At 32.1% G+C, this 24,117-nt stretch overlaps 3 protein-coding genes across 3 annotated transcripts; all 3 read right to left on the reverse strand.

Annotated features, from left to right (window-relative positions):
- Positions 1-1,058: 1,058 nt before the first annotated feature.
- Positions 1,059-9,464, reverse strand: LOC139526979 (uncharacterized). The gene is made up of 6 exons (XM_071322179.1): positions 8,947-9,464; positions 6,606-6,669; positions 5,474-5,505; positions 4,345-4,431; positions 2,711-2,819; positions 1,059-1,475 (listed from the first exon to the last, which is right to left on the reverse strand). Exons 1-6 carry the CDS (start codon positions 8,968-8,970, stop codon positions 1,348-1,350), a joined length of 444 nt encoding a protein of 147 aa, XP_071178280.1. The 5' UTR covers positions 8,971-9,464; the 3' UTR covers positions 1,059-1,347.
- Positions 9,465-10,143: 679 nt separating this feature from the next.
- Positions 10,144-15,353, reverse strand: LOC139526978 (ubiquitin-conjugating enzyme E2 D4-like). Its single transcript, XM_071322178.1, has 6 exons — positions 15,253-15,353; positions 14,124-14,187; positions 13,253-13,284; positions 12,415-12,492; positions 12,055-12,163; positions 10,144-10,759 (listed from the first exon to the last, which is right to left on the reverse strand). The coding sequence occupies exons 1-6, from the start codon at positions 15,274-15,276 to the stop codon at positions 10,620-10,622; spliced, it is 447 nt and encodes a 148-aa protein (XP_071178279.1). The 5' UTR covers positions 15,277-15,353; the 3' UTR covers positions 10,144-10,619.
- Positions 15,354-17,452: 2,099 nt separating this feature from the next.
- On the reverse strand, positions 17,453-23,883 carry LOC139526975 (uncharacterized). The gene is made up of 2 exons (XM_071322174.1): positions 23,028-23,883; positions 17,453-20,748 (listed from the first exon to the last, which is right to left on the reverse strand). The coding sequence occupies exons 1-2, from the start codon at positions 23,635-23,637 to the stop codon at positions 19,697-19,699; spliced, it is 1,662 nt and encodes a 553-aa protein (XP_071178275.1). The 5' UTR covers positions 23,638-23,883; the 3' UTR covers positions 17,453-19,696.
- Positions 23,884-24,117: the final 234 nt, after the last annotated feature.

Here is a 24,117-nt window from a genome sequence, read left to right on the forward strand (position 1 = left end):
TTTATTTTGTAGTTTTCCTTCAATCCTGTTTTATTTTATGTGGGTTCGGATTGAATTAACAGGAAAGATAAAAAACATGCAAAAAATAACGAGCATGTAAATAGCAAATTTGCGCACATGTGTCAAACACGGTTTGTGCTAATTAATTCATCGTTTTTTTCTACAAAAAAAATTAATAAGGACGTCATACCTCTGACTATGCGGTATGGTCTTTGTTCATTGTTGAAGACCGTACGGTGACATATAGTTGTTAATTTCTGTGTCATTTTGGTCTCTTGAGAAGAGTTGTCTCATTGGCAATCATACCTTATTTTCCTTTTTTATAGTCTTGGTATAAAGCTGACATTTAAGGTGGCGTCTTCCTCATGTTAATATCTCATTTTTATTTTTGAGAAAATGTGGTTTGAGTGCCAATGAGACAACTCTCCATCCAAATCCCAATTTATAAAAGTAAATCATTATAGGTAAACGTACGGTCTCCAACACGGAGACTTGGTTCACATCGAACAACAAACTATAAAGAACCCCAAAATTGACTAGTGTAAAACCATACAAACGGGAAAACCAACGATCTAATCTATATAAAAAAAGAAAAACAAACGACAACTTCTGAACATCAGATTCCTGACTAGGGACAAGTGCAAAAAATTGCAGCGGGTTTAAACCTTTAAACCTTCACCATTTTCACCAACAGTACAACATAAAAAGACGCACTTTAAATTATTAATTGAAATGAACAAAAGATTGACAAATGGTAAACCATCCTTATGAAATTGAGGAGTATTTTATCAACGAAAAAGTTTTAATCACGTAGCTGTCATTGTTAGATGAAAGTTAAGTGTATCAACTGTATTTAAGATTTGACGGGATAGATACTCAACATAGTCACCAAACATGCCAAACGTTGAAATATTTATCGTCAGGACATCATATAGATTACTTTTAAACAAATCCTGCGCTTTGAAAGGGAGGCAAGAGAAAATAAAAGTTACCTGATTTAGATGTAAGAGATTTGGTTTGGTTTCCTATGAGAAAAATACTACATGATACCAAATAACTTAGAAGTTCAATTTTATTCTCTAACATAGGGATATGAGAGTCACACAGAGCAAAATATGTAACGTTAGCAACTACATGTATAAGTCACAATTCAAGCCCATCAACATACAACAATAAGAATAAGAACAACTTTTGCTAGCACATAACATTTATCATCATATATTGATATTATAACAGTTATACTCAGCACAATAAACATATCAAATACACTTAATAGATGTACAAACATAATCTGAGACGCACATTACAAATTTAAAGGAACACAATTGATATAAAATATTTTAATATTCATTTAATATCGGCATGTTTTCGTGTCCATTCAGCCGCCGTTTTATTGTACATGAATGCTTCCAATAAACTCAACTGTCCACCATTAGGATCTGGAGAATCCAATAATGTTTTTATACATAGTAATACTGGAAAATAAAATAAAATTATACAACACCATACAAAATGTGTATAAATAAACTCATCATAGACACCAGGATTAAATTTTGTATTTACACCGACGCGCGTTTTGCCAACAAAAGACTCATCAGTGACGCCCGATAACAAAAAAGAAAAAAACAACAAATAAAGTACGAAGTTGAAGAGCCTTGAGGACTTTTTCGATACAGAGCTAGTGGTTGTGTAATGTTCCTTTATAAAAACAACACGGTGTTGAGGAAAAATCGTAAAGGTTTCAACAGAAGAAGTTTATGAACGATCGAAATAAATTCTTTAGACATATTTGAAGCTAACAAGTTGCTATTATTGGCATTTGTTTTTATATAGGCCAATGGAAGCAGGCTCACTTTGGTAGTATGTACAAATATTAAAATTTGTTTACAATTTTGTTATTCATCCATTTTTTTTTTATATCAGCAACAAAATAATAATAAAAAAACAAAACAAATAAGACTACTGCCATCTGATGCTTCAAGCATAACATCAATTCATGTAAAGGCTTAAATGCCCGAAATTACACTATGTCATACCATGGTTTTTAGATCGGCATTCAAACGCACACTTTTGTAATTACCATTATTTGGTTACTCGAGCTCAAGATCAATTTAATCATAAAGGGAAACAATTAAAGGTTTTTGTAAATACTTTCGAAAGAGTTTTATGTTAACTATATCCCGTGGTCTAAACGCTGAGATTTCATAACCAGATTTATTAGAGAGACAATATTTATTATATCCTATTGGTCCCTATATTACATAATGTGCTGCAGTGGTAGCGATCTTTGATTTCTAACATTACAAACTATGTATAGAAAATAACGCATACTGTCAACTTTGGGGTCCTTTGTAGCTTGCTGTTCGATGTAAGCCGTGACCTATAATATTTGACTTTTTATACATTGTGACTTGATGGAGAGTTGTCTCCTTGGCACTCATACCACATCTTTTTTTATCTATCATATCTGCAATTCGATTGTCTATTTTGTAATATGTTATTCTACACCATTGTGTGATATTATGTTTAAATGAGGATTGTCTATAATAAACAATAATCACATATATATACGAATATATCTATCCGAAAATAGTTATGTTTTGATCACATGGTTTAGTCTCCCTTCTTTTAAAAATAACTTGTTCTTATATTTTAAACTTGATGGACTAAGTCTTCAACCCAGCATGTTAAACTAATTTTAACATCTTACATTTTGATATAGTTAAATCTGGTGACCACGGTGAACTAAGTTTATTTAAAAACAATTTCCCTGTGCTCTGTTCAACAACTGGATGGTAAATATCTGTGAGAAATTTAACCTAAAATCATAAAATATATATCAGGAAACATAATTCAACACTTAATATTCTAGAACAAAAGGTAAAAATGATGATATAATTGCTTTATTTCATGCTCTCTGCTCATTAAACATTTTAAATATGGATAGGCCTTAAGATCCTTTTCGAGGATAAAAATGAAAATAACGGGGATATCAACAAAGTGAACTAAGGTTCTTATATTATAATCCTATTTTTATGACTGCAATATTCATGTGTAACCTCTCAATTATGACAGTTTATGTTTAATGAATTAAGTTATGAACGACGACTGCATTCAGCTTTGTTCTCTGCATTCCCGTTTCATGCACCATTCAATGGTTTAATTCTTTAGATCTCGACTTTCTTTGATGAAATAAAACGCTAACTTAAATCTTTACAATAAAAAAGGACTTGATTTTTTATCAATAAAATGTGAACGTTTTGGCTTTTAGATATCATTCTTTTTTTCATTGCGAAAACATATTTCAGGAATTAATCTATTTACATTTAAAATCATGTATTACGTAGTCTAGCCTTCTAGTTATCAGATTGGTATCTGTTATGATTTTTTTTTATAAAAAAGATACAAATTAATGAGAAAAGCAAACAACAGAGGGAATCGGATAAATTCCAAGAGAAGTGCGACCGCTTAAAGTCATGTATCTTTGGTGATTCTTTACATATAGCATTACTACTCTACAGTTGGGGTATCCTTCATTAAAATGCAAAGATCTTATCCGACCGTATGACATAACTGTTACTCCAGTTGTTTTAAAATTATTTCTCGTCTTCATTTGATCGATTTGTGAAATAATTCATCTCTTGCAAATTCAATTATGTTTCCCATATTGCATTGACGGTATAACTTTTGCTTATCAATGAAATCCCAAATACGGAAATGATGTCTCACCAATTGGGTGTAGTTCCTACTCGTGTATTTTCGATATAAAAAAGAAGATTAGGTATGATTTTCAATGAGAAAACTCTTAACAAGAGACAAAATGACACAGTAATTAACAATTATAGGTCACCATACGGCCTTCAACAATGACCAAAGCCCATACAACATATTAGGTGTATACAAATGGCCCAAAAATGAAAAATGTATATCAATTAAAACAAGAAAACTAGCGGCCTAATTAGTGTTAAAAAGTACCATAAACAAAGACAAAACAAGCATCTTAGATTAAATTATAAATGTTTTTCATATCTTATATTAATAAAATGCTCCACAGAGCGCAGCTTTTTTACGAAAGCAGAGGTTGAACTCTGAACACCTGCGGTAAGTATGGACATAACATTTAAGCTTAATACAGCTAGGAATTCGGAATGTTATAAATGTTTGACACAGCTAATGTTTCTGACACAGAATAAATGGGGTCTATATGAATTCATACATATTATGGTCATTCGTAACTTCGTTAAAACTCGGCCGATTTCGTACCTCATCTAACGGATAATAGGAGAGTAGCGGAGTCGACCGAGGATTGCCGATTGATATTACGGTTGAATAAAACGAACTTACCATTGGGGGTTTCCAAGGGTAGTCATGGGGAAACGTCATTTGTAAGAAGAAAACTCCTCCCGCGTAAGGACTAGTTATATCATCATACTACAAATAAGATACATTAATTATATTATCAACCCTCCCGCGTAAGGATTTTTTTTATCATCATACTTCAAATAAGATACATTAACTATATTATCAACCCTCCCGCGTAAGGACCTTTTACATCATCATACTGCTAATAAGATACATTAACTATATTATCAACCCTCCCGCGTGAGGACTATTTACATCAATATACTACACATAAGATACATTAACTATATTATCAACCCTCCCTCGTAAGGACTTTTTTTTATCATCATACTACAAATCAGATACATATAACTATATTATCAACCGTCTCGTGTGAGGACTATTTACATCATCATACTACAAATACGATACATTAACTATATAATCAACCCTCCCACGTAAGGATATTTTACATCATCATACTACAAATAAGATACATTAACTATATTATCAACCCTCCCGCGTAAGGATATTTTACATCATCATACTACAAATAAAATACATTAACTATATTATCAACCCTCCCGCGTTAGGACTTTTTACATCATCACACTACAAATAAAATACATTAACTATATTATCAACCCTCCTGCGTAAGGACTTTTTTTTATTATCATACTACAAATAAGATACATTAACTATGTTATCAACCCTCCCGCGTAAGGACCTTTTACATCATCATACTGCTAATGAGATACATTAACTGTGTTATTAATCCTCCGGCGTAAGGACTTTTACATCATCATACTACAAATAAAATATATTAACTATATTATCAACCCTCCCGCGTAATTACATAATTAAGTGTTTGCAACCTTGATATTTTAAACTTGGATTTAAAGGTTTCCATTATCGACTTATATCATACAGACTACACCATCGGGTAGTACTGATGTTGCTTCTAGACAATTCATTTTTAATTAAAGTAAAATGATCATCTTGGTATTTTTTCTTTTGCATTTTATTTCCCTAAGACAACAATTGCATACGAGTTTCCTATCATGACCTTTATAAACAAGAACTATAGCGATTTATTCTATTTAAACTTATTTTAGACAAATTATATACTCACTGGCCCTGCGATCATGGCTTCCCATTCAAATACTGAAACGAATAAATGCAGAACTAATACTTTTATCGTTGAGTTGTGGTCTCTTTTTTGTAGTATTTATATGACTATTCATTAAATAAGTTGAAAATTAATTAATTTTAATCCAATACAGATATCCAAGTAGCTCCAGATTCAGCAAATATTTATTTTTATCATTATCGCGAGTATGTCTGTCCCAATCAATAAACGTATGTCATCAGTGGTCGTCTTATCGACTCAAGGGTTATTAATTATATTGTAATGTAATGGTGTCCTGTCGTAATTTGTACTGTATTCACGTCACGCATTGTTGCCATTTTAGCGGTATTTTAAACACCGCATTAAAAGTTAAAAATAATAAGGAAAAAGCTCGAGACAAAACGTCACACATTGTTTTCGAAAACCTACAACCTCTTTGAAGTAGTATTATAACAGTCCCAGTCATATTAGAATTTTAAAAGACTCGAGACAGTTTAGAAATGAATGTTTTAAACAGAGATTTTATTTTTTTTGGCCGTTAAATTGACCTTGAGGTGTCTTTTTTTTTTTATATATGTGTCAAGAAGTTGATGTTTCATAGACCCTATCGATGCGTATCCTTTCAAATACCGTGAAAAATATCCTATATCGGAACAATCGGGAATAGATTCAAACAAACAATTTGCAGAAGAGAGGCAAAAGATACCAAAAGAATATTAAATCTCATGAATCGAAAGCAAACTGATTACGCCATGGCTAAAAAAAGAAAAACAAAAACAAAACAAAAAACAACAGTACACAAAACACAAAATTAAAAACTAAAGACTGAGCAACACGAACAGCACTGAAAACCGGGGATGAGATCAGATAATATGGACGGGTAGGCATATTCTGTTACACAGGGTGTACCCTATGTGTTGAATAAGTTAGTCCAAACCCCGTAATAAATTTAATTCTGTAAGTCAAATTCACAAAAAAGGGGCGGTTTTGCAGTTGCTACTTTTGATACATATCCGTTATCATCTGTGAAAAACAGGTCGTGACTTTATCTGATACTAGAACCAGACTTAGTCAATCAAGACACCTTGTCAACAGTTTTTTTCTATAATTAATAATAATACAGTTTCGGACTTACTGTCATCATCTAATGGGCCGGCTGAACAACCTGGAGGAGGATCTTTAGAAATTTCTATAAGTTCCTTTAAGAAATATTGCACATCATATTAATATATAATATCAATTCATCGTTTCAGAATCTAATGCATCCTGGGTTATATTTTCAAAAGTGTACACCAAACGTCCTGATTGGTTAAAAATGTTATAAACAATAGAAATCTCACCAATGACGTGACGTTATTTTCATTTTGGGGTACGAAGAATGAAATTAACAATGATGCTTTAGATTCTTTTAAAATGGCAAATTGTTGAATTAGAATTAACACAACATGAGCATGCAAGTTTGAATAAGAAAACGATTCTGTATCGCTCACCATTCAAAAAAAAATAAAATAAATGGTTGTCATCAATTGTCCATTTATATGTGTGTAAGTGTTTGTTTTTGTTGCAGTTCAGTGTTTTCTATTTTTGTTGATATTTTTCTCTTAGTTTTTGGTCTGTGATCGGGATTGGGTTTCGACTAATCAATTTATGACTATTGAACTGCGGTATACTATCAGTCATGACTATCAGTCATATAAGAATTTGTGGATACTTTTGTATTCGAATTAAGAATTCGAAGGGCAGAAAGCCATCGATAGTATTGTTAGAATTGATCAGAATTGATATACAACATTCTGAGTTGTAGATATAATTGAGAGTATTCTTGAAAAAGGAAAATATATCGCATTCGGATAACTTTATTGTACGATATCCCTTAAAATTCTTGCCACTTCAGCTTTTTGCTGTTTTCCACTTATAGTTGATGTGTGTCCATCGGTTTTATTTTGTAACCCGGAATCGTTTTCCCTCAATCGATGTATTACTTTTGAACAGCGGTATGCTACTTCTGCCTTTCTTATGTATCTACTATACTAACAGATTTTCATGATTTTTTCTAAAATTGCGTGGTATTCACATAAAGAGATATAGTGAATAGGACTCTAAGAAAATGTGTATACTGTACTTTAAATAAAGTTGAATATGGGATACACTTTGTAACTGAATGTCCACTATATATTGATAACAGAAATGAGTTTTTTTCTGAAATTTCTCTAAATTGTAATAATTTTCAATCTTTAGACAATTTTTCAAAGTTTTTATGGCTATTTACACAAGAAAATTTAAATGTGTATAAATGTTTAGGGAAGTATTTATCTAAAAATCTATAGATAAGGATAAGGAAAAATAATAAATGCAAATTAGCCACAAATATACATATTTTGAGTGGTATATGATTTTAAATGGTATATTTAAAAGATGTAAATTGTATTATCTGGTTCTGTCCTGGCCTTTTATAGCATGTTTTTCTGATATTATATGTCTCTAATTTATGTCTAATCTTATGTTCTTGTATGTAGTGTCATGAAAGCTCTTTATAGGGCCCTTTAATTGGAAATAAAATATTCTTATTCTTATTCTTATTCTTATACAACACTCATTTTTTAAATTGATGAGGTTGTGCGTTTAATGAAAAGTGTATATTGTATTTACTTTTTAAAAGTGTACAAAAAATAGAAAAAAATATAAGATAAGTCTGGAAAGTTTTTGACGTTGCAAAAAGTCATATTAGATGAAAGCACTTTTCCATTTCAGTTGTGTTTAAGTGTTCTTAAGTCTAGTAACTATATCATTTCAAATCCTTTTGTTTCCTGTGTAATCACTGCTTACTACTTACAGTTAACAAATACGGGATTTAACAATCATGTTTAATAAGTGGTGTGTTCTTGTTCGTCGACCCACTAAACTAATATGATAGGCTGAAATAAATGTACTTCCTCATTGTGTCTTTGTTACAAATATTACACGCTTACACATTTATAATTAATGACAGAAATATCTTTTAAATTGTACAGGCTAATACTATACAGATAGTTATCATATATCTCTCAAATATCATGATTTTTCATTTTATCAACCGTTTTTGTCTGATTCTATATACAAATGTGTTTTTATTTTTTAAAGTTTCTGCCACTGCAAAAACAAAGGTGTTTGAAATAAAAAGGCAAAATATTCAAAAAGTAATAAAAAATTCTCATTTTAAAACAACAAACCCTACATAATGTGTGTTTTTTTTTTTTGGTATTTTATCAGTGGATTGTCAGTTTATTATCGATTTGGTTTCTTTCGCCCCTCTTTTCCCACCCGTTTAAATGTATTATTATTTAATAAAAATCTTTAAAATGTTGACCGTCTTTCATACACAATTGATATATACGGTATAAAATGATGAAAGAAATTGTTAGTTGGTAGTGTTTTCGTTTTTCTTTTAGTTGAATGAAAAACATGATGTTATTTACAATGTGATAACGTTAACTTACCCTTTGTAATCGAAATTTCGCCATTTGTTTACATTTTCTGGGAAACAAAATTAATCATGATCCAAATCGTATCAAATTGTATCAAATCAAGATTCAGGAAATCCCCGGTTTTATTTTTAGAATAGGTATATACATTTTTCGTTTGTAAATCAAATTCAGAGTAATATTAAAATCAAAGCGGGAAAAGACCGAAACGCGATTGTTATTTTCTCAGTCGGATTTTTTCCCTCTCACACAAACACATTTTTTTCAATTAACACTATAAGGTATAAGGGGAATCTGCATTCAAAAGGCAGGAGGGTGTTTGTAAAGATAATAAATTAAATTAACGACAAGATAGTAAAGAATATTTTGCCCTAGAAAATGCAGGAATATTTGTGTACAACGGTTACGTTATTTTATGCATGGCAAAACAAAGTCGGACTAGAAACAGATATAAATGGGTATTTCCTTCCCTAAAAACCTACATCCCCAACTTCTCGGCCGAATATCAAGTAGTCTTTCTTCAACGAAGGTATTCTTCATGCGCAGAATACTTATTAATGATTTATTTAAAAAAGTCAATACACCCGCAAGGGGATTACATGATTACAATCGCTTTTAGTATTCTTTTTAGGTATCTACATATGTATACTGTGGTGTGTCTTTTGGTCGTTTTTCCGTTTCACTCCATGGTGTTGTAAGTTTGTCATCGGCTCATAAGTTTGAATATCCCTATGCTGTATTCTGTCTCCCTTATAAATAATGCCTACGCTATAGGAAAAACAGTAGTAATAATTTCCCCAGCATTAGGTTGGCCTTTTGTGTACCCAAGGCAGATAAAGAAAGTCAACTTAGAAGCGCATTGATTGGATAACCGAAGTGAATATCAGTTTTTCAAAAGTCAATTAAACCTCATATTTACCGAAACAAAAGACAGCAATTGTTTTATTACATATTCTGTGAGAAATGTATGTAATGGTTATTGTTTACAAAAACCAATTGTACATCAAACTTTTTTTTATTAAAATTATGCCCGTAAAACACGTGACGTTCCGCGCGGTGAATATACCTTTTCCGAAGGTGAATATGCTTATTAATTCAAAATTCCATTCATATAGAAAAAACCTACTTAAGTTTTATCAATATGGAATAAAAAACATTATTTATCTATCTGCAGTGGGTATATTCAAAATGTAAATTTTGAAAAACCAGAGAATTATTCGAAAAGACTTTAATAAAAACTCAAAAAGTTGGTGTAAAATGACATTGGGCATGGATAAGATAAATAAGCTCCGTTGGAAGTTGGTCATGATACTATTTGGCTTCAATTTATAAAAAAAATAACGAAAAAGTAGTAACACCACAAACCACTGTTTTGAACAGGTTTTAATTATATTTTTTGTTTTGAAAATGTTAGTATTGTCGCCTATGGCAGAAAAAAATACTACCGTTTTCCCATTAACACACAGACAACAATAAAAAATTATATCATTTTTTGTTTAAATGGTTTGTATTCATACAATAGTTTTTTCTTCAATACAGGAAATATATTTATATCAACAAGATAAAAAAAAAATAAGACTAATTTTTTTAACATATTACACCGCTTATAAAAGAAAAGTAAGACTTGTCTAAGTATCGTTTTACAAAATGAAACTTAAACGATGTATATAACAAAACGGTTGACCATATTACATAGCATATACTCGTGTCCATTCCGCTGCTGTTTCGTCGTATTTTTTCCTATCTGATATATATAAATGTGCAGCTTCTGATTCATGTGAATCATAAGGAAAGGGAGAACTCATTAACGCTGTTATACTTAGTAATACTGAAATAGAAAGTCAAATCATGAATGAAATGTTAAACAAATACTGTATTTTAGATATATTTCAAGTTTGAAGTTACTAGCATTTTGGTTTAACATTGGTCAAGAGGACTATTCAATATTATAATTTATACAAGTTATTAAATGTATTCATACAATTTCGAAATATGACGTTCTTATTTCCCTTTGTTAACAAAGTCGTGTTTTTAATAAGCTCAAAATATATTTGACACATGAGAAAGAGAGAGAGACCTTTAAGTAGTTATAACTAAAAACTTACAAAGCAAATAAGACAGTGAACAAAACATTACATAGTAACAAAATCATGGAGCAACCTGACGCACAGCAGAACAGGGACTGCTTCACTAGATACACCCGCCGTGAAGCTTTTGGTCAAAACATTGATGAGTCACACCAGTAGAAGAGAGGCGAAGGAAACCATAGGATCATAAGAAAAATACCTTGTTTATGAATGGACATGTCTAACTCGTTTAACTCTTACTCATGGACATAAGTACTTTCTTAAACCCGAAACCTGACCAAATAGGGAGTTTAAAATGAAAAATATGTTTTTAGAACTAATACCAGTAGAAACATTAGCATTTTCAAATAAAGAGTACAAAATACAGAACTGAATACAAGAGTAAAACGAAACACATTTAAACACACCAAAAATGATCCGATAGGGTAAGCAGTGAGTCCTGTTCCACTAACGCCACTAGATGTCGTTTCGCTAATGACACTCGACTTTTGATTTTGTTCTTTCCTTGGTTATTGGATACACATATATATAGTATTTCGATAGGATTTCTGTTTTGTGATATGTAATCATGTAAAATGTTGAGCGTAAAAATTTATCAAGTATGTTGTTTCAAATAAGTTTATTCATCATAAAGCAGAAATCATATATTGATATACAATGTAATGATAACATTTTATTAAAAAAGTTTTGTTTCCTATGTTGAAACTTAACCAAATATTTAAGCCCACCATATTCTATATGTGACTTTCCAAAATCAGTACCCTGTACCCTCAGTGGTTGCCGTTGTTTGCTGCCTGTCATATTTGTATTTTTTTTTATAACTTTGTCACAGATTAGGCTGTTGTTTTTTCTCTCGTTTAAATTCATAAACATACCTGTTACGTAGGTGTCTTTAGCTGACTATACGATATTGAATTTGCTAGTTTTTGACGGCCGTATGGCAACCTTATAGTTGTTTAAATTTACTTAATTTGGACCCTGTTTGCTAGTTGTCGCATTGGCAATCATTTCACATTATCCCAATTTTATATCTTACTTGCTGATATACTTAAAGCTGGCGACCAATCTGAATACAGTATATTCAAAAATACTTCTCCTGAGTTCCGATCAATATTTGGATGATAAATTTTTGTGGTAAATTTAACCTGAAATCAGAAAAAGAAGACAATTTAAAGAACTATTACTAAAAACTAATGGTAGCATCTCTTCTATAATTTTCACAATACATGTTTATTGTTACCATAATGAAAGGCAGTTTTGATTAAAAATTTGTCATTTTGATATTTTCTAATACATTTAAGCAAACTACTTTAATGTTGTAAAATGCAAGTTGAATATCATATTAAAAAGACATCTACATTCATAAAACAAATAAAAGTAGAATAAGCAAACTTACATTTGGTGGTTTCATAGGATAACCACGAGGAATCAATATAAGTAAGAAGAATACTCCTCCATAGTATGGACTTTCATCCTGTAACAATAAATTAAAATTGGGTTGATGCCACTGATGGTGGAGTGTTTATTCGTCTAGGGTATCACCAGCCAAGTAATCAGCTCTTTTATGTTGACATGAGTTATCATTGATATGGTCATAATTATGAACTAAATGTAAACAAAACTTTGAATTTTTGAAATACTTCACAAATGCTTTTTTTTACCTCAGGAATAGATTACCTTAGCTGTATTTGGCCAAAAACAAAAAGGGAAAAGAGAATTGGTGGTCCTCAATGCTCTTCAATTCGACCTTTTTTCCCCATTCAAACGCCACTTATGAGTCTTTTGTAGACGAAACGCGCGTCATTAATTGAGTAATACGATAAATCTTTGTGAAAATAGAAAAAATGATTGATACTTCTTATATTTCCTTCCGTAGTCTATTTCGAAAAAAATAAGGGGTACAGAACATCTGACGAAATTGACTCTTTAAACATCGGTTGAACAATTTAATCAGTTACTATTATCAAGGTGAAATCAAACAACTCAATGATCAAAATTAGTCTTTTTCAAATTGTTATACATCCATCCAAATAATTCCTGTAAATTGTGTGGTTTACATTTTTTTTTTGGTCACCAAGTCAATGTAAATATTTCATCTAAGTTTTATGAAAATTAAACGAGCCAAATCTATTTTCGTCAAAGTGTTGGGTACCCCCGTTAAAAGGGTTGTCCATTTACGATTCCTTTACGGAATAAATCATTTCAAGTTTATGTATGATAAAGTCTATACTCACTGGTCCGGTTATCGTTCCTTGCCATGTGCATACTGAAAATACAACAAAACAAATCTTATATTTTTTTCGTTGGGTTCATGTCTCATTGAAGTGTACACAAAAATCTCATTTTATTCGTGTAACCAACTTATACCCTGTCTTGTATATATTTACATTTGTTTACAAATTCTTATAAAACGCAGTTCTCTAAATTTGAAAACTGTATGTAATCTTTATTCAATACAGATTCTATCCAGAGGGTAGACAATTCATACGTTATAATTGAAGAATTTAGAGAGAAATCGATCCAATCGTTTAGTGCGAAACAGTTCTGATATCGGAACACACACAAAGTTTAAAAGAAGGTTTGTAAATGGCGTTTTTTTACACTCTCATTACAGTCATTGGCTCAACCTTGTCTATATATGCAAGCTCTGAATGATATTTACAAGATTGTCGTTGGTCATCTCAAAAAGGTTGAGATGACTAATGATAATCTGTTTATCGCTATTTCTCCTATGAAGACTTTGTTCATTTCATTGACGTGCACTCTTAGTTTTTAGCGATTATTTTTCATATCACTCTACTGAGCTGTGAAAGGAAAGTCAGTAAGATCAAAGGAATATTTCTTAAAAAACTGTCAATTCATCTATTTTCGTGGGTATAAGTTTTGGTGGATTGAGGAAAATTTGTATTTTTGTGGATATTTGATTTCGTGGTTTTGTAAATCTCTGCATACAAAGCATATATAAAATGTGTAATTCATTGAACATTTGAATTCGTCGTTCAACTGTATCAATCAAACCCACGAAAGTTGATATCCAACGAATAATGATGAATCCACAGTAGCGATAATAGTCTATAACTATTAAAAATCTAGTTTTTAGCTTACTATCCTCGCCGACTATTCCCGCCGAGCAACCTGGTGGAGGAAATCTTGAAATGTCAAAAAGTTCCTGAAAGAATATTTGCACATCTTATTTATGCAAAATAGGTATATCAATAAATGAAAACAGTTAGAAACACTGTATAAATAAAAGAGCAACCTATTTATCATTATATAATATTAGATAGAAACACAAAAAATATAAAGAATCGTCATTTGAGGGCAAGTAAACGTATAGGTCATTAAGCATGTCTGAAGAAATTGTATTGTTGATATTTATTGTTGTTTAAACGTTTTTGTCTGAGTGAGAATTGTTAAAATGTTTGTGTATTTGTCCCAGATACTTCGTATTTTGTAAGATGGACTGAATTGAATTAGCAGATTAAATACTCAAACGAGAAATCAGAAATTTTATCAAGGTTGACAAAAAATGCATCGTGACTGCGAAAAGAAAAGACTAAATTTGAATTCCTGTATTTTTTTCACGGTAAGTTTCTGAGTTTACTCGAAGAATTAGAACAATTAAATACAATTGATATGAACTGGCTGTTTCTATATTGGCCTTGTTAAAGATTCTCGATCAGCTGTATTAGCACTCGACTCACCAAGTATCTGGCCAAATACAGCTAAACTTGAATATATAAAATATATCCAAAATACACCTATAAGTAGTCCTCCGAAGGTTTATGTCATATTCACATTTTTTTCTAATTGTTTAGTTAACGACCCTTTTGTTTTTTGTTTTTTTTTGTTTTTTTGTTTTTTTGTTTTTTTTTTTTTTTTTTAAAGTTTTCGTCTTTCCATTGAATGCTATGAGATAATATGCAAATGATGGAAATGGGAAGTAGAACGTAGATTTTGATGTTCTGATCAAAATTGCACCCTGTCTTAATCAATTATGGATTTTTAGACATAAGAAATTACCGTAATTTTATTTATCCTTGACATTATATTAGGAAATGAAATATAATAAAAATAAATGTCGTGTGATTGTGTTGTATGTTAATGCAATTTACGGTTTATAATGAAACTTACATGTTTTTTTATTGTTGTCTATTACATGTAGGTTACACTATGTATGTTTCATTGTATACAGATGCATATCAGGTTTCGTTAATTATGTTTAATTAATTACCTTTTTCAATCGACTCTCCGCCATTTGTAAATATTTTCAGTAACTAAGTCATAAGAATGACGTAACAAATATGAAGAAAAATAATTTAAAGATCAGAATGGGTATTATATTTAGAATACATAATAGTTATATAACATTTTGTCAATTGTTGCCAATCAAATTATTATTGAAAAAAATGTATTTGAAGAGAACCGCGAACCGTGCAAAGATTGATGGTTGATCCATGAACTATTTCTTACGTTATTCGAACAGTTCTTGTAGAACGTTTCAGTACCCAAATTGCACATAGCAATCAAAAACACCAGCGAAAATCTTGCATGTTTTCTTAGGGACTAAACCATTTGTATTTTATATTAATCGACAATATTCATATTTTTCAAATCGGTAAATATGTTTAGATATACAGAGAACATTTACATCAAATATAGACAGATCAAATGTTTACTCTGAAAAGTCAAATCCACAAAAACGTCGCTATGCGACTTCCACAAAAAGTAATCTTTTTATAAAGAGCAAATAGGATATGTTACTAGCATCCATTTCTATAAAAAATAATAGCAAGAATGGACTAATGTCAATTTTTTCTAAATATTTGAAGAAATAAAACAAACCATCTGTTTTTCGATCTATAAGGATGTGAATTTAAGCCTGGATATGTACTTGGTACTTCTCATTCCAAATCAAAGATTGTTAGGAGGTCTGTTCACACCCATTATGTTTTTTTCTTTGATATAATATGGATTCAATATATAAAATTGGTGAAGCTATATAGTAAAGAAGAATACATATAAAAAACAAACACAGAATGAAAACTTTTGTCTGGATCATAGATACACGTAGGTAAAAAAAAAGTGTCTAAATAGGTGCAATTTGGTTACCATCTATCTAATGCCAAAAGGAAAGAATTTTCAGTCTTCTCGAAATCGCGTAGCTCAAATTGAAATAGATATTATAGCTTAGATTATCCAAGTTAAACTAGCATTAGAATACAACATTCTTCAAGCATTTATTGAAATATATTATTGCATTTATTTACAAATTTATTTTGTAAGCAATTTTGATACATTTCCCAACCATAGTAAATTCTGAGATGTCTTTTACGTCACAAATATTCATACTAAATACTTAAATTTAAGAAGGTATCTGGTTGTGGTTTGCTGTTCCTAAGTCTGATAATTATACCCTTTCAGTAATGACTTTCTATTCTTTATTTACCTTAAACAATACAGTTTATCGGTATAATATCCATAAATATACAGTTTACAAGTTGTATAGCATTAACATACACATAAATAACAAACGTCAGAAATATCAGTTACAATTAACTTATTCTTGATTTTAATGATACGCTTCAATGGTATTGGTATTGTCTAGTTTTGCATCGACCAAATTAAACATGTTTGGAAAAACTTATAGTAAGGCATATAAGACACACAAAAAAACTTCACGAGGTTGTGGATGGAGGTTTACGGAATAGAGAATAATGGGAAAAAAATACATATGAATAGAGAAATGGATCAAACCAAGAAAGAATAAAGACTAATGAGATGCATTTGCGCAGGTTGCTTTTTAAGGAATTTATAGATTTATGCACCAGGTTATATGATTTACCCTGGTAAAAGCGAGGCGAAACGTGCACCAGCAGTGACATCAACGAAAAGATCTTAAACTTTTATCAAAAATACCAAGCTAATAAGTTGTATGTTTGACCAGTGGCTTTTGAATCAAAATTGTAAGAATATTATGTGTTCAAAAGTACATTGCTGTTGAAACACTCGGGGACAATCAACTAAATTACAAAAAAATACTTTTTGAAAATTAAACCTCTGTTGGTCTAGTTTTCAGATAATAGCAAATAAATGTAATTTAATAGTATTCTTTGACATTACCTTGTTAGAATTTACAACTCCCTATCAAGAAATTTGAATTATACAAGCACTAACAAATGTCGACAATGAACAACATGTTGATCAACAGAAAAAAGATATCGGTTGCCGTGTGGTCTATCAACTTCATTACAGCGATCACTAACATGTCAACACCGAAGTTGTGAGTTAGAACACGCACCCGGCAGTTGCATTTGATGCCGATCTTAACTGCAGATGAATGCCATTTTTCTCTGCCGATAGTTTTTTTTTATGATTCCGGCTTTCTCTACATCCGGAATATATTACGTTAAATGTGTTTTATACACAACAAAACATAGAATATATATTTATTAAGATATAATAAACTAAGATACATACTACATGATATACATACAATAAAATAAACATCATTTGGCGTTTAGCCGTCTCGGTTGTTGTCACAGTGATTGATTAATTCCCAAGCTTGAGAATCATATCAATCGGAAGATCTGAGTTCATGCTTGAACTTCTGATACGCTAGGACACTAACTTTAAGTTCATGCTTGAACTTACTGATGGACCTGTTCTTGTTTATGACTACAAGCATGTAGATCAAAAACGTCAGTGATAGAAGTCCATGCATGGACTGACATCAGGACTGACTTAGAACAGGGATCTGTTGTTAGTTAGTGTCCGGAAACTTTTAGCACGTGTCTGGTCTATTTAAAATTTAACCAAATTACTGCTATAAGTCCCATTAACTGTGACAAGCAACTTATACATCAATAACTCTGCATCAAATTTGGGGAAATTGAGTTAATAATAACGAAAATATGCGATCTAAAAGATATTATATACCGAGACAGCAGTTTAATAGTACATTATAGATTTCTAAATATAATGAAACAATGGTGGTGGTGGGGAAGGTGGTGGTTAGTCTATATAGAATCGACCACACTACTCCATTGCAAATTAATAATGGCATCGGTCACGTGCTATATGACTTCACTCTTCATGCATGAGGCACCATAAGGTGCACGCGTGAAAAATAGTTTTGTGTGTATAAAACCAATTTATTAAGGTGAACCTATATAAATAACCATTTATACACAACAAAACATAGAATATATATTTATTAAGATATAATAAACTAAGATACATACTACATGATATACATACAATAAAATAAACATCATTTGGCGTTTAGCCGTCTCGGTTGTTGTCACAGTGATTGATTAATTCCCAAGCTTGAGAATCATATCAATCGGAAGATCTGAGTTCATGCTTGAACTTCTGATACGCTAGGACACTAACTTTAAGTTCATGCTTGAATTTACTGATGGACCTGTTCTTGTTTATGACTACAAGCATGTAGATCAAAAACGTCAGTGATAGAAGTCCATGCATGGACTGACATCAGGACTGACTTAGAACAGGGATCTGTTGTTAGTTAGTGTCCGGAAACTTTTAGCACGTGTCTGGTCTATTTAAAATTTAACCAAATTACTGCTATAAGTCCCATTAACTGTGACAAGCAACTTATACATCAATAACTCTGCATCAAATTTGGGGAAATTGAGTTAATAATAACGAAAATATGCCAAAATACAGTTGATGACTGGTTTTTAAAGGAGACAACTGAACCCCAAATGAAGATGATTGCTGTAAATTCAAATTTACTGAGTGCGTATGGCAGTGATGAACTCTCGCATGAATAGATGATACTTGTATTCTACAGATTTTCTAAAATCGCAATGATAAATGCACGCATCAATTCTGAATTTACAGTATCTTTGAACAAAGATTTGTTACTATATTAATATATCTGAATATGTGAATGATATACAAATGAACTTAATATCAGATGCGAATAGATGAATAGCAATTAAAACGTCCATCACTAATCGTTTATCAGTATGTAACTCCAGCGTGCTGGAAAACATGGAAATTTTATAGTGATAAGCACAAGTGTTCTGATAACTACTGTCTATCTCAGCGGGTCGTGAGAAGAAATATTACGACTTGATGAAATCAAATGTTCTGCTTGACCTTAACATAACTTTCATAAACATGTCAATGAACTCTGATCATAATGTTCTCAGCATCTGCTATACTATAATGTTCTTTATCTCTCAAGAGCTTTATCTACATAGTTAATTAGTAAGTTCAAATATCAACACAAATCGGGAACTGTCATACTGCTATAACTGGTTTAAATGTTTAACCCTTGTCTCATTCATTGAAAATGGTACGTCACTGATAGCAATTATAAACAAATGTATATGCTTAGCAATTAATATACACATAATAAATGAAGACAATGAAACGTCAATATATTTACATAATATGGGGATTATTATGCCCCAACACTATCGAAACACACTTTAAACCACTATCAGATTAAACAATGGGGATTATTATGCCCCTGAAACACTGATTAAAAACGCAATTGATGTCGTTGTGTTGACCTCATAAACACGATGAACTGATATGTGGTAATGAAACAGTCTATATATACTCTAAGGCACTTACAATATTAAATCAAGATAAAAACGTATGCGATTGAAATATTCCTATGTACAATAAACACTAAATCTTCATTCGAGTAATGCTTGTTGAGCTTGCTGTATCGTTGATAAAGATGTTCTGATATAGCGAGTATAACACTGTGAACTCCACCGTCCGAGTGTCTGAATAAGGTGATCTTCAATTTTTGAACCTGCTGTGGTACTTGCTCCAATTCGAAAGCTGTGACCATTATATAAGTCTGAGTTGTATCCAAGTACGGCAAGTATGTTTTTTAAAGAAGAAATGAAGTAGTTTCGTGTTAAAGCTTTCCTATTTTCCATCACAAAGAAAGCGTCTTGTGATTTACTATCTTTGAATTTCCTAGAACGATAGTCCATGTAACGTTCCAGAGATAAGACTGGACAAACAGAAACTCCCGACGCAAATAAATGAATGTCAACACCTTCACGGAATGGGTCTGTTTTCGAAGCTTTCAAATGAAAGGTAACTTTATCCTTAAGGAATCGGATATCTTCGATACTCACATTGCATTCTGAATCAAACGAATGTAATACTGTAAATTCCCCACATCGGAGAAATCCAAAATATGCCGTGACACACGCTGCTTCCAGAAGAATGTCTACATACGGAGTATAATACCCTTTCCTCAACAACTGACAAATGTCCTTGAGTATCGTGAAGGTTATTGGCAGTCTAGGTTTTGTTGATTTTTTCTCATTTTTCTTTATTCCTCTATATAACGCATCGAGTCGATAAAGTTTATCAGAACTGCCGCTAAATATTGAAGTCTTCCCATTCTCTAAGTATTTATATCGTATTCCACATATATACATTTTAATAGTAGAACATTTCAAGTGCAAGTTTTTAAAACAATGCGTAGCGAAATGAATAAGAGATTCTTCAGTTAACGGAGGCATGTCTGAATTAAGCCAAATCACTCCAGTCATTCGTAAAAAGGTTGCATAGGCAGAATACCCACACTCATACTGCGTACGTGTTCTAGGAGCTATTGAAGTTTTGAGTAAACAACTTACACTATTAGTCAATTCCACATTACGAGTGAGAAGTGCGGACAAATCATGGCTTGTGCATCTGCTTCCGGCGCTTCTTTCCGGAACGTCTGAAAATCAAATCGAGAAAGTGAATCTGCAATCACATTTTTAACACCAGGGATATGCTTACTTGAAAATGTAAAATTGTTAATTGCAGCTAACCAAGTGAGTTTACGCATTAGTTTCATAATATCTTGCACTTTGGAGCGTCCCTTGTTTATAATATTAACAGTAGATTCATTATCACAATGAAAAACTATTCGTTTTCTCGTCCAAAGTTTGCCCCAAAGTACTGCCGCCACTACAATTGGATACAATTCTCGGAAAGCCATAGACATATCAGAATCAAGTATATTTTGTAACTCTGGTGGCCAAGAACTACAAAACCAATGTCCCTTGAAGTAACCTCCAAAGCCAAGTGTTGAAGCAGCATCTGTAAACAATTCGAAATCCGCTGAATTGGTAGTGAAAGTATCATAGAAAAAGGAGACGCAGTTCCACTGCTTAAGAAAAATATACCACATCTTTAAATCATCTCGACATTCGGCTGACAGTGTAACATAGTAATTGAGATTGTTAACTTTAGTCGATAGGTTAATGAGATAAGTTACAAAAGTCCGTCCAGGTATAATAACTCTTGCGGCAAAATTGAAATGTCCCAAGAGTTGTAAAAGTTCTCGTTTTTTAATAGAACGTCGACGTAGAAATGTTCCAATGAAATAAATAATGCGTTCAACTTTATCTTGTGGAAGTCTAGCTTCCATCTTATCTGTATCTAATATAATTCCGAGATACTCTAGTGTGGTATGTGGACCTACAGTCTTTTTCTTAGATAATGCTATATTCAATCTATTAAAAATTAAAGTGATAAGTGCCATAGTTCTATCTCCTGAAGTGTCTGATGCTTGAACAGTTAAAAAATCATCAAGCAGATGAAGTATAACTGGAATATTGTAATTGTTCTTGGCTATCCAACAAATTGCCACTGACAAGTTGTCAAATATTTTAGGTGATGATCGTGAGCCAAAACAAAGACGCACATAATAGTAATATAAATTTCTCCATTTAATACAGTATAAATGATGCTGATCCCTTTTGATCCCTAATTGCTTGAATGCATCGGCAATGTCCGCCTTATTTAGTATTGATAATCGTCCGAATTCTTTAATTGCGTTGATTGCATCATCTATTTTAACGTATGACAGCGAGCATTGCTCTTTATCGATTAAATCGTTAATACTAAAATGATCTTGACTTTCATGTGGAGACGACAAATCAACTATTAACCTCTTTTTTCCTGAATATTTGCCTTCCACTATACCTATTGGGCTCACACGATACCTATCAAAAGGGAGCTTTTTGAATGGCCCAACTAGATAACCTTTATCGACCTCTTGTTTAATTATAATATCAACGCTGTCTGGATTTCGGAAAGCTGATTGTAGATTTTTACATTCAACTGTTGGTAATTCTGTTTTCGACACCATGGTATCAAAACCGTTTGTTATACCGTCTAATAAATATTTTACAAAATTTCTATCCGGATGTTTTGCTAATTCTATTTCAAGGTTATTTACATTGATGCAAGAAAGTTGATAATCATCATTCATATCGAGTCACCTAGATGTTTTAACGTTCGGCTTATCAGCAGTTTTGTTTTGATTACTAGCACTGGTATCCTTGTTGTTACCACATGTCTTGAAACCGTGACCTCTACTTTTACACTTGATACACGCATGTGTAAACTTGCATTCTTTCCATTTGCATGTTCCATAATTGAAATTATTACAAAGGTCAAGACCCTCTGCTTGAATGATATTTCTCCCATGCCTATCTTTTGATTTATCTACAACACGACCGTTCGTCGTGGCTTGTGGGGCGCAAGGAGGAGTTTCTTGATAAACTTGTTTTTGGCAGAATTTCGTTGTGTGGTCGTAATCTCCACATAGTTCACATTCTCTACTTTGTAACCCATTCATAACTAGATGTAATAGACGGTCGTCTACCTTTCCCCAGTTAATTGCAATATTATGTTCAATAATAGCAGTGGCGGCCTTAGCCGAAAACAATTTGTGGTATTTGTAAAATCTTTGTCCGTAGTTATAGGCTATATCATTTATATCGGCCTCGTACTGATCTAATTCATCTCGCCGTTGAGGATATACTTTACAGATAATATTCCTAAATTTCCTGAAGGCCTTATTGAACTCATCAAGGGTCAATGTTTTCTCTAGACGAGGATCCTTAGGAGCAGATAACTCTACAGTTAGCCCTTCAGAAACGACAGTGCGTGTTTGGGGAACCTCATTTTTTGGATACAATAAAAGAGAAAGGTTTATATCCTTACCTTCTAGAATTTGCTTTCTTAAAGAAGTAGACACGTAGTCCATTTTTGGTAGGTCCTCTGCAAAAACAATCCCTTTAGAAGTGTCAACTTGTCTTTGGAAGGTTTGTTCCGCATTTACAGAAGAGATTGGGGTCATGTGTCCGTATGTGGCTTGATATGCCGAGGCAAAGTCATAGTTTGACTTTAGATTCTGCAGACTACTGTTTGATGAAGCATCTTTATTGGCTAGAAGTCCTACAACCATAGATGACATAGCCGACATAGCTTCATTTGCCGACTTTAGTGCGGAAGTAGAATCCTTTAGCATGTCTGCTGTTTGTGACATTGTATTGTTTTCATTTACTGGTTGATCAGTGTCCACGTTAGGTTGATTTTTGGCAGCAACTGTCACTTCATCTGTATTACTTGATTCCGTAGAACCATTTTGACCACTTTCTGTTGAACTTGCTAAGTCCTTTTGATTGACAAAATACAATTGTCGAATCATGTCTAATCTCCAAGTAGATTTCACTGTAATCCCCATACTTTTTAAATGGGTAACATACTGTTCTTTGGTCCAATGCATTGGATCATTTGGATCATGTCGCGCTGGTCGCTTTCGACTACTCATTGTTGAAAGATATTGATAGTCCAGTAAATATGAATTTTGTGTATAAAGTTAATCATGAATGAAAATGAAATGATATAGAGTTTAGTCTATATAGAATCGACCACACTACTCCATTGCAAATTAATAATGGCATCGGTCACGTGCTATATGACTTCACTCTTCATGCATGAGGCACCATAAGGTGCACGCGTGAAAAATAGTTTTGTGTGTATAAAACCAATTTATTAAGGTGAACCTATATAAATAACCATTGGCAAAACAGTTCTGAGTTGGTCCTCAATGCTTTTCAAATTCGTAATTTTTGTTGGTACTTTTTTTTAAACCAGATGATTCGAGCGTCACTGATAAGTTTTGTGGCAACGAAACGCGCGTCTGCGGTGTACAATTTAAGTCCTGTTATTTTTTATGAGTTTTTGTATTCTACTTATAAAAACTTGCCGCCACGTTATAGTCAAAATGGTTAATAGAGGCATTAATCAT

Source organism: Mytilus edulis, chromosome 6, assembly GCF_963676685.1.
Source record: "Mytilus edulis chromosome 6, xbMytEdul2.2, whole genome shotgun sequence".
Lineage (NCBI taxonomy): Eukaryota > Metazoa > Mollusca > Bivalvia > Mytilida > Mytilidae > Mytilus > Mytilus edulis.

Coding starts and splice junctions, on each gene's coding strand:
- LOC139526979 (XM_071322179.1), bottom strand. CDS start 8,970: ATGGCGAAATTTCGATTACAAAGG. Junction 5,506..6,605: donor CGGCCCATTAGATGATGACA/GTAAGTCCGAAA, acceptor TATTCGTTTCAG/TATTTGAATGGGAAGCCATG. Junction 1,476..2,710: donor AGATTTAACTATATCAAAAT/GTAAGATGTTAA, acceptor TTTATTTTCCAG/TATTACTATGTATAAAAACA.
- LOC139526978 (XM_071322178.1), bottom strand. CDS start 15,276: ATGGCGGAGAGTCGATTGAAAAAG. Junction 12,493..13,252: donor AAGGAACGATAACCGGACCA/GTGAGTATAGAC, acceptor TTATTGTTACAG/GATGAAAGTCCATACTATGG. Junction 12,164..12,414: donor ATCCTATGAAACCACCAAAT/GTAAGTTTGCTT, acceptor TTCTGATTTCAG/GTTAAATTTACCACAAAAAT.
- LOC139526975 (XM_071322174.1), bottom strand. CDS start 23,637: ATGAGTAGTCGAAAGCGACCAGCGCGACATGATCCAAATGATCCAATG. Junction 20,749..23,027: donor AAGAAAGCAAATTCTAGAAG/GTAAGGATATAA, acceptor TTTGATTTTCAG/ACGTTCCGGAAAGAAGCGCC.